Source organism: Podarcis cretensis, assembly GCF_951804945.1.
Source record: "Podarcis cretensis genome assembly, chromosome: 8".
NCBI classification, from domain to species: Eukaryota; Metazoa; Chordata; class Lepidosauria; order Squamata; family Lacertidae; genus Podarcis; species Podarcis cretensis.
Window position 1 is genome coordinate 8,958,850 of NC_137177.1, and position 15,765 is coordinate 8,974,614.

The 15,765-nt window shown below is 53.6% G+C and overlaps 1 protein-coding gene across 2 annotated transcripts; it reads right to left on the reverse strand.

Annotated features, from left to right (window-relative positions):
* Window positions 1–341: 341 nt before the first annotated feature.
* LOC307221290 (gap junction delta-2 protein-like) lies at window positions 342–15,337 on the reverse strand. Of its 2 annotated transcripts, none has more exons than XM_079985720.1 (3): window positions 14,885–15,337; window positions 6,902–7,358; window positions 342–1,243 (listed from the first exon to the last, which is right to left on the reverse strand). In XM_079985720.1, exons 2-3 carry the CDS (start codon window positions 7,274–7,276, stop codon window positions 881–883), a joined length of 738 nt encoding a protein of 245 aa, XP_079841846.1. In that variant the 5' UTR covers window positions 7,277–7,358; window positions 14,885–15,337; the 3' UTR covers window positions 342–880. The 2 variants fall into 2 exon arrangements, with proteins under 2 accessions (XP_079841846.1, XP_079841845.1); XM_079985719.1 differs by having other exon boundaries at window positions 14,881–15,337.
* Between the last annotated feature and the right edge of the window lie 428 nt (window positions 15,338–15,765).

Genomic DNA, 15,765 nt, shown 5'->3' on the forward strand with positions numbered 1-15,765 from the left:
GTTAATAAATATTATTTTTTAAAAAAATGAAAAACAAACAAAACTGCGCCCGCCCGCCCCACCACAAGCCGCAGCTGGGACAGAATGGTGATCTGGTCTTCTCCGCATACCTTTGGGATTTCTGGAGCACGCACAGACATCAACCTGACCCTTCCATCCTCCCAACACCATCGCCACCGATTCCCCCCAGGACCAACAGAGAGGCTGCCAGGGAAAACAATGAAGAAAATGGGGTTCTTTTTATTGCATACCTTATCTTTTTTATATAAAATCACATTTGCATCCTTCACTATTTACATCACGGCAGATGAGAGAGAGAGAGAGAGAGAGAGAGAGAGAGAGAGAGAGATCTGGTCGTGCATGAGGGGAAAGCCCCTCTCTCGGTTTTTCTGTTGTTGCTTCCTTTAAAAAATACACGCACGCAAGCAACATTCCCCCCCCAAGCCTCCCCCACCCACCGCCGATTCATGCGTTTTCGTCACCTGTCCGTAAAAAGGAATCATAGGCACAAGTTTCCGCAAACCGCACCGTTTTGCTTGCACCATTAGTTAAGTGTAGAGAAGAGAAAATATTCGACGGGAGCCGGCGCATAGGAGGAAGGGGCACCAAGCCTCTTCCTCCGTTTCCCTCCCCCTTGCTCCTGCCCCATGGCTCCTGAGGGGCTGGGTTTCCCCAATCAGCCCTTAAAGCGAACTTGAGGCCCCGTCCTCTGAAAGCGAGGAGGGTGTTTTGTTTTGGAAAGCACCCACTGAATATTGCATGGTTAACCTGGGAGGTATTGTGGTCAGGCCAGCAGGTGGCGTTTTCTCCTTGCTGCGTTGGCGACGTCAGGCCCGCCGAGGCCCCGATCCCCGCCCCAACCAAACCGGATCGGGAGCGCTCAGACGTAGGCGGACTCGCTCGACTGCGTCCGTCCGAGCGTAGGCACTTGGGCCAGCGAAGAGAGGTCCTTCTTCCGCACCTCGCAGATGGATTTCCGCCTGGCCTGCACCCCTCGGATGGCGGTCTTGATCTTGCGCCAGCCGAGGTGGTTGAGCTCGGCCAGGTTGAGGAGGACGCAGATCCCGCTCACGGCAAACATGAAGACGAGGAAGACGGTCTTCTCCGTGGGCCGCGACACGTAGCACTCCACCTCCTTGACGCACGGGTAGCGGTCGCACTCGAAAATGGCCGGCACATTGAAGCCGTACAAGAAGTACTGTCCCGCCAGGAAGCCAATCTCCAAGGCATTGCGGAAAACCACCTAAAGCAGCGGGAGGGGAACAGGGTCAGGGATTGGCAGAGAGTGTGGTGTAGTGGTTAAGAGCAGTAGTCTCGTAATCTGGGGAACCGGGTTCGCGTCTCCCCTCCTCCACATGCAGCTGCTGGGTGACCTTGGGCCAGTCACACTTCTCTGAAGTCTCTCAGCCCCACTCACCTCACAGAGTGTTTGTTGTGGGGGAGGAAGGGAAAGGAGATTGTTAGCCGCTTTGAAACTCCTTAAAGGGAGTGAAAGGCGGGATATCAAATCCAAATTCTTCTTCTTCTTCTACCTCCAGGTGCTACTGAACTACAACTCCCATCATCCCTCACCACAGAGGCTGATGGGAACCGGAGGCCCAGCAACATCCGGGCAGCCACAGGTTCCCTTTCCTCTATACAGTGATACCTCGGGTTAAGTACTTAATTTGTTCCGGAGGTCCGTTCGTAACCTGAAGCACCACTTTATCTAATGGGGCCTCCTGCTGCTGCTGCCGCGCCGCTGCTGCACAATTTCTGTTCTCATCCTGAAGCAAAGTTTTTAACCCGAGGTAATATTTCTGGGTTAGCGGAGTCTGTAACCTGAAGCGTATGTAACCCGAGGTGCCACTGTAGGGCCTTTGGCGATTATCCTCGCACTCATTTTTTTGTTAATAATGACTCAGTGGCTTGTACAGTGGTACCTTGGGTTAAGTACTTAATTCGTTCTGGAGGTCCGTTCTTAACCTGAAACTGTTCTTAACCTGAAGCACCACTTTAGCTAATGGGGCCTCCTGCTGCCGCCGCCACAGCCCGATTTCTGTTCTTATCCTGAAGCAAAGTTCTTAACCTGAAGCACTATTTCTGAGTTAGCGGAGTGTGTAACCTGAAGCATATGTAACCCGAGGTACCACTGTAATTGCTCAATGCAAATCAGCAGGGGCCCGAAGCGGACAGAGTAAGGAACCTCCAAACTTGCCCTGTGGTAACTGTGCTGAACTTTCCTGCGATCTTAGCTTTCTGTCTCCTCCAGGTCCTCTTGGGAGAGATCATCCTTGGGATCTATACGTGCTGAGAGCCAAGGAGCGACCATGGCTCCCTTGGATCTTCAGCTTAGTAGTTAGCTAGAACTGGAGAACCCTTCCCTACCCAAATATGCACTACTTCTTGAATTTTCCGTACCAAGTGTCTTTCTTTGTGAGAGCAACAAGGCAAGGACCTGCAAGGGCTTGGCTTTCAGCCGTGTGATAACTTTACATCATCAATCAGCAATATTGTTCCTCAGTTGCTGCCAGGGTCCCCATTGTTTGGCTTTTTACTTTTTTGCACTGATCTGCTGCCTCATGTTTGGTGGAAGGTGTTAGCTCCTTTGTTCAAACTACAGTCAATAAAGAGTAAGAGGCGGAACGAGGAAGGGAGAAAAAGCAAGTCAGGCAAGTTGGTGGCTGTGAGCTGGAAGGGAGGTGACTAAGAAGCAGATCTTCCCATGCTGCTTCCTCCAAAAGTCTAGTCTGAAGAGGATTCAGCCCAACAGTTCCATGCAAGGGGGAGCATTCAAGGGCATACACTTCGGCCCCAATGAAACGTAGGAGGCCTGAAGTGCATACAGGTGTCACCAGGTGGAATCAGTACGCCTAGGGTCCCAGGCTTGGTTGTGAACCTTCTACTGGATGATGGGAGGTGTAGCCCAACAACAACTGGAGATCTGAGTTTGAGAAACAGAGCCCTAGAGGGCACTGAGCAGGGTTGGGGGCCCAGGGCCCTAAAATGAAAAAAGATGCCCTTTTAAGCCCAGCAGCAGAATTTGGATTTTTGAATGGACCAGCAGCTTCAGCTGGAGCTGACCTTGGTCCTGCAACCTTCCTCTTTTCCGCTCCTGATTTTGACTTGGTCTTCTCCGCTGCCTGCTTTCAATATATCTGCCCGGCTTTGTGTAGGGAGGGGGGGGGACCCTCTCCTCACACACCTGCCCCAAATCCAGAGGACGCCCCACCCAGATCCAGCCCCAAATCAATGTGGGGCGGGGCTAATCTTTACTTTAAAAACCAGAGTTTCTCAAACTTGGGGTGTCCTCCTGTTTTCGAACTACAGTTCCATCATCCTTGACCTCTGGTCCTGACAGGAGGGAGCGATGCATCACTTTTCTTGCTCCCAGCAGGGAAGGCACTTGTGGGATGCTAATAATAATTATTATTTTATTTATTTATTTATTTATTTATACATACATACATACATACATACATACCCCACCCATCTGGCTGAGTTTCTCCAGCCACTCTTGTTAAAAACAATACAGCATTAAATATAAAAAACTTCCCTAAACAGGGCTGCCTTCAGATGTCTTTTAAAAATAGGACAGCTGCTTATTTCCTTGGGAGGGTGTTCCACAGGGCAGGCGCCACTACCAAGAAGGCCCTCTGCCTGATTCCCTGTAACCTCACTTCTCGCAGTGAGGGAACCGCCAGAAGGCCCTTGGCGCTGGACCTCAGTGTCCGGGCTGAACGATGCGGGTGGAGATGCTCCTTCAGGTATACCGAGGCCGCTAAATGACAATCCCAGTTTGAAAAGCTGGTATCGCCGCATCAAGCTCATAAGTTTTGTTGAGTTGGTTAATTAGACTAAATCTAATTGGATTCTGAATAAATGGACAACTGACCGTTGCCGTTTTGAATTTCATTGTGTTATTGTGTTCCTTAGCGAGATGTCCACACCGCTGTCATGAATGGTGCTTTTTATAGGGCAGGAGGCATGGGAGATGAGGTTATGGAACCAAGCGGGTGGCAGGACCCCCCTCCACAAAAAAAGCTTGGGAACCACTGCACTGGTACGTTCCCTGCTGGGCACCCCATCCCCTGGCAGCCCAATGCACAGAGATTTGAGGCTGCTTCCACCCAGTTGGGCTGCAGGCTGAAACCGCACCCTGGCTGAATCCGCCTGAATCATGCGGTGTGAGTGCCAACTCTTAGCTCTATCCTTGCTGCTAACAAGACCCCCCCCCCCCGCCCCCATCCCGGAGAATCCAAACTGGTCATTGACAGGCTCCACTGGAGCCGGACAGCATGGGAGCTGTCTGGGGCTCTGGAAAGACACATGGAAGATGTGTCTTGTGGTGCTCGGAGATGGTTGGATTTCTCCAGGTGGTGCTGTCACAGCCTGAAGCCTCAGCGCCACTCCTGCCTGCTGTCAATGCTGCCTCCCTTCTACACTCGTTCTCGCCCCGCGCGTCTATAAATAAAACAGATGGTCACCGTGTTGCCGCCAGACCCTCGTGCCCTTTTCTCTCGCGTAGGCTGCTGGGAAGGAAGATCAGGACGATGCTTAGAGTCCGAGCTGCACATTCTCTGCGCTTAGGAAAAGGATCTGCGTTCTGCAACCCGAATGCCGAAGTTATCTCCTTGTTCCTTTTGCATAAGGCTATATATATTTCTGCTGTTTCCAAGGAAGGGGGGAAAACCCCTTTGTCCCCCAATCCCTGGCTCACCCTTGGACAATTAGAAATCCTGCTCATCACACCCAGCCAGATAGGTGGGGTATAAATATTACAATTATTAAATTACTATTAAAGGTAAAGGGACCATTAGGTCCAGTCGTGGCCGACTCTGGGGTTGTGGCGCTCATCTCGCTTAATTGGCCGAGGGAGCCGGCGTACAACGTCCGGGTCATGTGGCCAGCATGACTAAGTCGCTTCTGGCGAAGCAGAGCAGCGCACGGAAATGCCGTTTACCTTCCCGCCGGAGTGGTACCTATTTATCTACTTGCACTTTGACGTGCTTTCAAACTGCTAGGTTGGCAGGAGCAGGGACCGAGCAACGGGAGCTCACCCCGTCACGGGGATTCGAACCGCCAACCTTCTGATTGGCAAGTCCTAGGCTCTGTGGTTTAACCCACAGCACCACCCACATCCCAAATTACTATTATCTTCCGCCTAAAGTTGGATCCAGGCAAATTGCCCACATGCCTCAAAGCCTGTCTTCTCATAGAATTGTAGGGCTGCTAGGAAAGACCACGGTCATCTAGTCCCATCTCCTGCAATGCAGGAATCTCAGCTAAATAATCCCCAATGTATGGCCACCATCCTCTGTTTAGAAACCTACGCAAAGCTGAGTCCGCCACCTTCCGAGGGCGTCTTTTCCACTGTCAAATGGCTCTAACCATCAGTTCTACCATCAGAAAGTACTTCTTCATGTGGAGCACATTTAAACTATGGAACTCATTGCCACCAGAGGCAGCAATGGCCACCAACCCGAATGGCTCCAAAAGAGGACCAGACAAATTAATGGAGGAGAGGGCTACTAGTGACCCCCAGTTCTGTCCTCGCAGCCGGAGGCGGCAATGTCTCTGAACAGCTGGGGACCACCGGAGGGGAGAGCTGCTGTTGCATCTGGCTGGCTGCTGCAAGAACAGGACACTGGACCAAACAGGCCACAGTGTGATGGCCTGGGATTTCGGACTCAGAGGCTGAACCTGAGGGATCCCCGCCTGCACAGGATTCCCCGCCTCCAGAACCAGCTGAGCCGGGGCTAGGGCCTGAGCCTGAAGAGTCCTCACCTGTGCTGGATCCTCAGGTGCAGGCGTCAGCTGAATCTGCTCTGGCTCCTGAGGTGATGGAGGACCCATTGCCTGCAGGTGCTCCACTCTCAGCCCCGTCAGAGGAAGCGGAGGTTGCCTCTGGGTTCGGTAACCCTCCAGCCTCTCCTGAGCTGCAGAGGCTCAGGGCAGAGAGGCGGAGGGAACTAAGTTCCTGCAGGAGGAGTGCTCGCCTCCAGGCCCGGAGAGGCGAGTCACCTGTGGACCAGGGCCACCCTATGCCTCGGGGCAGATAAAAGCCAGCCAGCCCCAGTCCCAGGTTGTGGGAGCAACGTTGTTGGTTGCCAGTTCCTGCCTGCACCCTGTCCTGCTCTTCTGCCAGACTCCCCGCCTTGGACCCAGCTACATCTTTGACAGACAGCCTCCACACCGCACCATTGACCTCGGACTGGACTCGGACATTGCCTCTCAGTTAGCCCCAGGACCAGCACACACAGGCTCCTCCGATGTCGTTCTGTCTGCCAGAATGCTCCAGTCTTTGCCAAGGCTACAGCCACGCAACACCCAGCCGGAAGTGGGGGGAATGAATGCACCTCAAAGCAGTGATCATCGAATCATCGAGTTGGAAGGGCCCTCAAAGATAATCCAGCCCAACCCCCTGCAACGCTGTCCCTTACAGGGATCGAACCTGCGACCTCAGTGTTATCGGCACCATGCTCTAACCAACTGAGCTACCCTGGTGGGTCGTGTCCAACGGATGACATCTAGGGCCAGCCTGAGGCAAAGGACAAGACGCTGCCCCTCTCCAGGCCTACGCACACCTTGACAGGTGGATATTGTTTTAACGCCGGGGGCCGTCTATGCTATTGCACTAGACTGGCGCAGGGGGCATGGGGTGGCACACAGAATTCTGCCTGCCATCTAAGGGGATAGACGGCTGGGCACATTTTGCCGGATTGTGCGAGGCTATGATGCAACAACCTAGAATATCATTGGCCTCACTTGCCACCGCACCACATGACGGGCTCATGCACGACTCCTCCCTGCAACCTCTCGGCCTTTTCGCGAGCTGTTGAGCGAGTCCCCAGCCCCCCACTCTTAGGGAGGAGTTGGGAGTGCAGGAAGCAAAGGGGAGCCCTCTAGCGCCCCGACTGACCTGGATGATGTAGAAGCGGGAGATGCCCTCCTGTCGCTTGACCTTGGAGCTCTTGGGGGGCCGCATGGGGGCGCTGGGGATCTCCTTCACCTCCAGGCAGTCGGGTTCCTCCTTGGAGGAGCCGTCCGGGTTCTGCACCAGGATGCCGTTGACGTTCTTCACCTTCCGGCCGTCCTTCTCCAGCAGCGGGTAGAGGAAGGAGTAGCGGCGGTCTCTCTGCTTGGCCGACTGGTGCACTGAGTAGGTGATGAAGCAGAGGCTGGGCGTGCAGACCAGGATGATCTGGAACACCCAGTAGCGGATGTGCGAGATGGGGAAGGCCTTGTCGTAGCAGGCCTGGTTGCACCCGGGCTGCAGGGTATTGCACATGAACATCGTCTGCTCGTCCTCGTAAACCGTCTCTCCCACGATGGCCACAATCAGGATGCGGAAGATCACCACCACTGTCAGCAGGATCCTGGCGGGACGGAAGGAGAGGAGAGCAGAGGGAGATATTAAGGGAGACTGCGGATGGCCATTGTGGCCATATAGCACAGGTCCTAAAATATCTACATCGGCTCCCAATTTCCAAGCACAATTCAAAGTGTTGGTGCTGACCTTTAAAGCCCTAAACGGCCTCAAAGGCCCAGTATACCTGAAGGAGCGTCTCCACCCCCATCGTTCTGCCCGGACACTGAGGTCCAGCTCCGAGGGCCTTCTGGCGATTCCCTCCCTGCAAGAAGTGAGGTTACAGGGAACCAAGCAGAGGGCCTTCTCGGTAGTGGCACCCGCCCTGTGGAACGCCCTCCCGTCAGATGTCAAGGAACTATACAACTATCTGACTTTTAGAAGACACGCACACACAAATGTTGAAGGAGAGCCTCTGGGATTGTAGCTGCATAAGTGCCACACATCTCAAGATCCCAAAGGCCTTGTGAATCAAATGTTTTGGCTCCCGAATGCCGCAAACCCAGATGTGAGTGTTCCAGTTTGCGAATGTTATTTGGAACCTGAACATCTGGCAGGGCTTCCAATTGGCTGCAGGAGGTTCCTGCAGTCAATTAGAAGCCGCGCTTTGGTTTCTGAATGTTTTGGAAGTCAAACGGGCTTCTGGAACGGATTCCGTTTCACTTCCGAGGTACCACTGGATAGATAGATACAGATAGATAGATAGTGGGAGCTATGGTTTAACCCTCACAGGGCTATAATTCCCAGCACCCTTTAACAAACTACATTTCCCTTTATTCTTTGGGGAAAGTCTTAAATTTATGGAGCCAGGGAGATGGGGGCTTCCTTGGAGCACCTCTTGGGAAAAGCTGAGATGCTGGATGAAAGCAGAAGGGCTTCCAAGAGCCCCAATCCACTGCAATTTAAGAGGAATTACCAGTGTGGTATAGTGGTTAAGAGCTGTGGACTCATAATCTGGTGAACCGGGTTCGCTTCCCCGCTCCTTCACATGCAGCTGCTGGGTGACCTTGGGCTAGTCACACTTCTCTCAAGTCTCTCAGCCCCACTCACCCCACAGAGTGTTTGTTGTGGGGGAGGAAGGGAAGGGAGATCGTTAGCCACTTTGAGAATCCTTAGGGTAGTGATAAAGCGGGATATCAAATCCAAACTCCTCCTCTTCTTCTTCTTCCTCCGCAAATGAATTCAGATTTCATTGCACGGGCAGAGAAAGCTGAAAGCAACATTGCGGGTGCAGTCTAATACCCATTTACCTGAGAGCCAGTGGGGCTTAACTTTTGAGTGGACGTATATAGGACTGCACTGCCAGGTATGCATGCAGTAGAGACAGTTTGAGAGAGTATATACCTAGGACAGCTTCAAGGGCACGAGGGAGACTTGGGTTTCTGCAGCGACGCAAAATCTAGCAAGTGAGTCAATTTGCGCACTTCAGAGGAGGGGAGGAGGGGGAGAACAGAAGTTGCTTTTCGCCAACTCCGCAGTTCCCATCAGAGCTGCAATATCGAGGAGAGGGAGAAGGGAGGGTGAAATTAAACCTAAGGACAGGACGCAGAGTTTTTTTGCCAGTAGCACTGGTAAGGAAGATGAATGAGAAAACGCTGGCATTTGGCACAAAGAATGATCGGAGAGCAAAAGCAAAATGCAGAAAGGGAGGTTACATTCTGAGAGGGTAGGAAGGTGGATCAGAGACTATTTGGGCAGCCTGGGTAGCAGGAGCAGAGCGATGCTCACAGTTCAGTCCGCCTGTCCAGAGGATCGTAAGAATAGTAGAATTGGAAGGGATGTTGTTGTTGTTGTTTTGTTGTTGAGTCGTTTAGTCGTGCCCGACTCTTCATGACCCCCTGGACCAGAGCACGCCAGGCACTCCTGTCTTCCACTGCCTCCCGCAGTTTGGTCAAACTCATGCTGGTAGCCTCAAGAACACTGTCCCACCATCTTGTCCTCTGTCATCCCCTTCTCCTTGTGCCCTCCATCTTTCCCAACATTCTAGGGAGTCTTCTCTTCTCATGAGGTGGCCAAAGTCTTGGAGCCTCAGCTTCAGGATCTGTCCTTCCAGTGAGCACTGAGGGCTGATTTCATTCAGAATGGAGAGGTTTGATCTTCTTGCAGTCCATGGGACTCTCAAGAGTCTCCTCCAGCACCAGAATTCAAAAGCACCAATTCTTCGGCGACCAGCCTTCTTTATGGTCCAGCTCTCACTTCCATACATCACTACTGGGGAAACCATGGCTTTAACTATACGGACCTTTGTTGTGAAAAGCATATGAAGGGAGGTCCCTGCCCCAAGGAGCTTGCAATTTAGAATGCAACACAGGATGATTTTTCCCCCCAGAAAGGAGATTCTGACTACTGTAAACATCAGGAAAAACTTTCTGACAGTAAGAGTTGTTTGACCGTGGAACAGTTTCCCTCGGGAGGTTTGGACTCTGCTTGGAGGTTTTTAAGCAGAGGTTGGATGGCCATCTGTCATGGATGCTTTAGCTGAGATTCCTGCATTGGAGGGGATTGGACTAGATGACCACAGGGGTCCCTTCCAGCTCTACAATTCTATGGTTCACAGGTTCACACCCTTTTCCAAAGGATACTCCCTTGGATCTTGCGGTTCCACTGCTAGGCAAAGCTAAGTTGCTGCAACATTGGCATCAGGATGAAGGTGCAGTTACATCCATGGAAAAGTTTGCCTTCTCCCATTTACAAAAATATAAAATACACAAATAAAATGCGACAACACGGATTTAATTCATTCAAGCATTTGTCCTACTGGGTTTCAGGGTGGTGTAGTATCATTGCTCGGTGAGAGCAGCTGCTTTGAATGCAGAATGTCCCAGGTTTATTCTCCAGATAGGAGAAGACTCTGGCCTAAAAGCCTGGAGAGCAACTGCCAATCAGTGTAGACAATATTGAACTAGATGGGCCCAGTGGCCTGACTCAGACTAAGGCAGCTTTCAATGTTCCTGTGTAATGCAGTCAAGCACAATGATTAGAAATAAGACGAAGCCTTGGACCATTTAAACTGCCTGGGCGAACCGTGCAATTGTAGGCAAGTCTCTTTTGGGAGGCCTTTGCATCCCATGAAGCTGCATGCACAAGAGCAGCACTGTTCCTGTCTGATATTTACATCCGAGAAAGGGTTCCGCCCCAGAAGCTATTTCCTGTGCCAGCATGCCTCTGAGCACATGCAAAGTGTCTCTGTCTCAAGACCGGGTCGTTCTACCAATTCTTGTCCATTTACCAAAACCAGCAGTCTGACTTATAGGATCCAATCTCTCTCCTCCTTTCAGAGATGGTGCACCCCTGCTTCTAAGATTTAAGCCTTGGGTAATTTGTGTCTCCTCTAAGAATGGGGAGGGGAGATCTTCATAGGCTAGGAATGGAAACGGCAGGAGGTGCACAAATGTTGAGGCGCATAGCCTAGGCTGGCAAGGTCCAAGCAGATTTGGTAGGCTGCGTTTAAACACACAGGATTCCATGTTTGTTTCCCTTTTCCACCTGTCTACTCCTATTTCTAGTTTTCATTTCGCACTGGGGATTTGTTGTGTGGGCTGGATCCTGCACGTGTGTCTGAGTACTGGCTCTTGTTTTGATTGAAAGACCTCTTGGTCTGAACTTAGGCAGTAAAGGGAAAAAACTCAGTTTGGGGCACACCCAGCCACATCTTTTTTGTCATTTAGCCTTCTCAGCTTGGTTGTCTTATGAAGGCAAAGTCTGGCAAGAGTAAGGTAAAGGTAAAGGGACCCCTGACCATTACGTCCAGTCGTGGCCGACTCTGGGGTTGCGGCGCTCATCTCGCTTTACTGGCCAAGGGAGCCAGCGTACAGCTTCCTGGTCATGTGGCCAGCAGGACTAAGCCGCTTCAGGCGAACCAGAGCAGTGCACAGAAACGCCGTTTACCTTCCCGCCGTAGTGGTACCTATTTATCTACTTGCACTTTGACGTGCTTTCGAACTGCTAGGTTGGCAGGAGCAGGGACCGAGCAATGGGAGCTCACTCCGTTGCGGGGATTCAAACTGCCGACCTTCTGATTGGCAAGTCCAAGGCTCTGTGGTTTATCCCACAGCACCACCCAGTTTGCTAAAATGCCCCCCTACACACACACACACACACACACACAGAGAGAGAGAGAGAGAGAGAGAGAGAGAGCACCAAGAGAGAATGAGTTTGATGGGCCAGGGTTCCCACAGATAACCATTATATTGTTGTTTTTTTCCACCAACCTGGCGCCCTCCAGATGTTTTGGCCTACAAATCCCATCAGCCCCAGCCAGTGCCAGAAGCTGTAGTCCAAAATATCTGGATGGTACCAGGTCCACGAGGGCAGCTAAAATTATCAAAAAGCAAACCTTGGTCAAGCCCTGCTCACATGGCGCTGATAGCACCAAGGTCACAGGTTCGATTCCCATAAGGGACAGCTGCATATTCCTGCACTGCAGGGAGCTGGGCTAGATGATCCTTCCGGGTCCCTTCAGACTCTGTGATGCTATGATTCATCATTCACAACAAAAATATTTGCAAAGGAAGCTGCTGAACAACAACATACTAAAAAAGTTCAAAAGGATTTGTTTGAGAGGTAAGGTTTTATTTTCCGCTAGTGTTGAATGAGCTCAGCAAAGGTAAAAAGACTGCGTTGTCGCCACTAACCGCTGTTGCGAACAAATGCTCATTGCACTTGTGTTTATTTGGGCTTTGCACAGAAAGGTCACAGGCAGGACCTCTCATATTTAGCGACCTTCTGACCCCGCCATTGACATTTCTTCCCCTTCTCTTCCATATAGGTATTATAGACCACTTTTTCAGAAAGATGGGTTTGCAGGCACCACTTCAAGATGGGAAGAGACTGGGTAATGCAGGCCGTTAGGAGGAAGGCTTCATTCCAGAGGGAAAGAGCAGAAGATGTGAAAGGACAAAAAGCGGCAGGACATCAAATCTTGGGGTGTGTGAGGAATGAAGAGAGCAAAAGGGAGACAAGAAAATTTAAAGCCCAAAGACACCAAAAGCAGAAGTTTAAACTGTATAGGTGGTTGAAGGGACGTTCTCTGGGACGTCCCAATGGCCTCTTCTGCATCATCTTGGGTTGGTTGCCCTTGGAGACGGGATGCTGAGATGGATGGACCACTTATCTGAGCCAGTCTCCTGGGTGCTGAAGAAAGAATGCGTTGCCCTTTCTTCTTTCACCTCCCTGTTATGCTTCATCTCAGCACTCCCCACCCCCGCACACCTCCTAATTCCTGTTAATTACATCCTCCATCCACCCACACAGTCCCCACTGCCCACCTGCCTGGCTCTCTCTTCCCCACCTCTCATTATTTACATATTTTTATTGCATTTATATCCCCCACCTTTTTCCTCCAAGGAGCTCAGGGTGGCCTCCATCCTCTTTAACCCCCACAACAACCCTGTGAGGTAGGTTAGGCTGAGAGGCAGCGACTGGGCCCCAAGGTCACACCCAGTGAGCTCTGTGCAAGTGGGGATTCGAACCCTGGTCTCCCAGGCCCAAGTCCAGCACTCTAACCACGACACCACACTGGCTCTCGGTGTGTAGCCTTGGCTTACAAAGACACTTGAGTGGGCTGAGTTTCTGCCCATACTGCCCTACCCAAACCATGGGCTGCCTCTCTTGTGAGATGCTCCCTATGCTATTAGTTCTAGTGGCACTGCCGCCGCCCCCAATAAGAAGGGAGATAAAGAGTGATGGAGAGAGGGTTAAAGAAGACAGCAGTGGAGGGAAGTGGTCAGATTAGGGAGACACAGTGGCTTCATGAGGCCACCCCAAATATTCCTCAAAACAGAGGGGGGCAACCTTTGGCCCTCCAGCCCCACCTAGCAGGGGTGACCGGGGGGGGGGGGTGTAGTCCTGCAGGATCTGGCAGGCCCCCAAAGTTATTGGAAGGAGGTGATTATCAGCCTGCCAGAAACCTGTTGTCTCTCTATTCTTTCACACACGCTTTCTTTCCTTTTTTCCTTTTTGAGGCCAGTCCCCATTTACAGAGTCTGTGTATTGTTTGGTTTCTCAAAAGATAAACCTGTCTGAGGGGTAGCCCTCTGATGAAGCAGCTGCTTTGCTGTGGGTCGCAAACACTCTGCACATGCTCATTGACCTTTTGCTTGCCTTTCTGTCCATCCCCACAGACACCTCTGTGGGTCTATAGCTCCAGTCACACCTGCGTCTCCCACCCCTCTTTCTGCTGCATCTCCCGCTGCTGTGGAAACTTATAGATTGCAGTCTCCTTGGAGCAGGGACCTGTCTGGGCACCCTGTAAAATACCCACAGGTGTGATGCTGTGCCACATTATGTCTCGGGCAGTGCCATGTCTCAGGTCCAGCCGCCCTTGGTTCAAGTTGAAAGAACCCCCCTGCCCATAATTTTCCTCCCTGGTGGGAAGGGATAAGGCTTCCAGATTTGGCAAACCCCATTCCCATCAGTAGGAACTTCTCCTCTTCTGCTCCGCCAAGCACTAGACAAAGCCAGGCTGCCAAGCTGGTATATTTTACCCTGGTTACTCCACCAGCCTTTCCTAACTCTGCAAGCCACTCTGGTAACAATTTTAACAATCTTCCAGACGGCTGGCTGGGTGATTCTGTTTTAGATCATATGTTTGGCACAAGCTTTCCAATACAGAGGGGAAGAATGCACCTCTGGAAAAGGGCTGTAGCTCAAGGGTTGGACGCCTGTTTGGCATGCAGAAGGTCGTAGGTTCAATCCCCCGGCATCTCCGTGCGTGAAACCCTGGAGAGCCGCTGCCAAAGTGTGTAGGCAATATTGAACTAGATGGACCCGACTCGGTGCATAGCTCTTTCTGACCCACCCGGCATCTGAGAGAAGCAACTATTAAGTCTGGGGGAAGCCTGTGCGAAGCCTTTCGGGCGCTGCAGGGTTCTTCGGCGACCCGGCGGTGGGGAATCCCTGCGCCACTTGACCCCGGCAGGACCGCGCGCTGGAAGGGAAGGGGACCCGGCGGCGAGGAAGCGCACAGAGCATCCTTCCGGCTCCGGCAAGCCGCACCAGCGCTCCGGGTTCTCCTTGCAGAAGGGGGAACCTGACGCGGCGCTTCTACCCTCCGCGTAAAAACGCACCAGCCGGACTCTCGCCAAGCCAAGGACTCCTGAAAGGGTCTTCCCAGATCAGATCCCTTCCTCGGAGAAAAGGTCCCGGGTACGGCAGGCCCAGCTGGGCACCCAGGGAGGCGAAGCAGCAGCAGCAGCAGCAGCAGCAGCAGCAGCAGCAGCAGCAGCAGCAGCAGCTGTGGTTCAACCCCTGCAGCTTCTGTCTTTGCTCCGAGGCCCCTACAATGGCCAGCCCCCCATGCCGGACATGCCCCCCACCTTGGCTGTGCAGAAGCTCACCCGAGACCCTCCCTCTGGGACTCAGGCGTCCGGGCTCCCAGCCCTAACCGAGCCACCTTCCCAACTTTACGCGCGGGGCAGATCCTGCCGGGTCGTCCGTTCTTCCCTGCGCTTGCTCGCTCTCCTTGCCCCGCCGTTCTCGCCAAGCGGCTAGTCCACTTGGCGTCTCGCCCTCTCTCTCTCTCTCTCTCTCACCTGCCTATCATGGTGGAATGCTGTTGCACCGCAGCCTCCAGCAGCCTTTCCAAAATGGTCCACTCTCCCATCGCTCCGGGCTGCACGGGTCTCCCCGCATCCGAGGGCTCCGCCGAGGGATGGTCGCCGCCGCCGCTGCCGCTGCCGCTGCCGCCCGCCTAGTCCGCCGAGTCCTGCCCGCGATCGCCCTGCTCACAGCCGGCCCGCCGCCGTCGCCATCAGCTGCGCGCAGCGGCGCCCCGCCTGGCGCAGGAGGAGCGGGCTGCGGGGGCATCCGGAGCAGCAGGGCGGCGAGGAGGACGCGGAGAGCAAGAGGAGGAAGAGGCCGCCGTCGCCACCGTCTCCCCCGGTGCCCTGCTGCTGCTCATGCTGCCACCGGGGACCGGGGACCGGGGGAGCCTCTTTCGCGCTCTCCGCGGCGCGCCGCGCTCGGCTCCGTCTCCTGGCGCCACCTGGGCGCGCGTGTCAAGGGCGGAGAGGCGGATTAAGTGCCAGGCGGGCGGGCGGGCGGGCGCGCGGGAGGGAGGGAGGGAGGCAAGCAGGGACGAGGGCGCGCGGAGGCGAGGGAGGGAGGGAGGGTGGTGGGTGGTGCGCGCCCCACCACCACCAGGGAGGAGGAAGAAAGTGCCCACCGCCAGGGCTGCGCAAGCAGCAAGTCCCTGGTGAGGTCGGAGCAGGAAGATCTTGCAGCCCCGGCTCCGGGAAGACCACGCCGGACGCGGGCGCGCGCTGGGGTGGCCCGGCGCCAAGCTGCCGCTCCAGGGGGTCCGGGGAAGGGCGAGCTGGTTAGGGGGTGGGGTGGGGGGGTCTCTTGCAGGCTGCTGGGGCGGGACCTCGTGGGTGGAAGGCGATTTGCAGAGGGGGGAGCGGGAGGTGGCTCCTCCG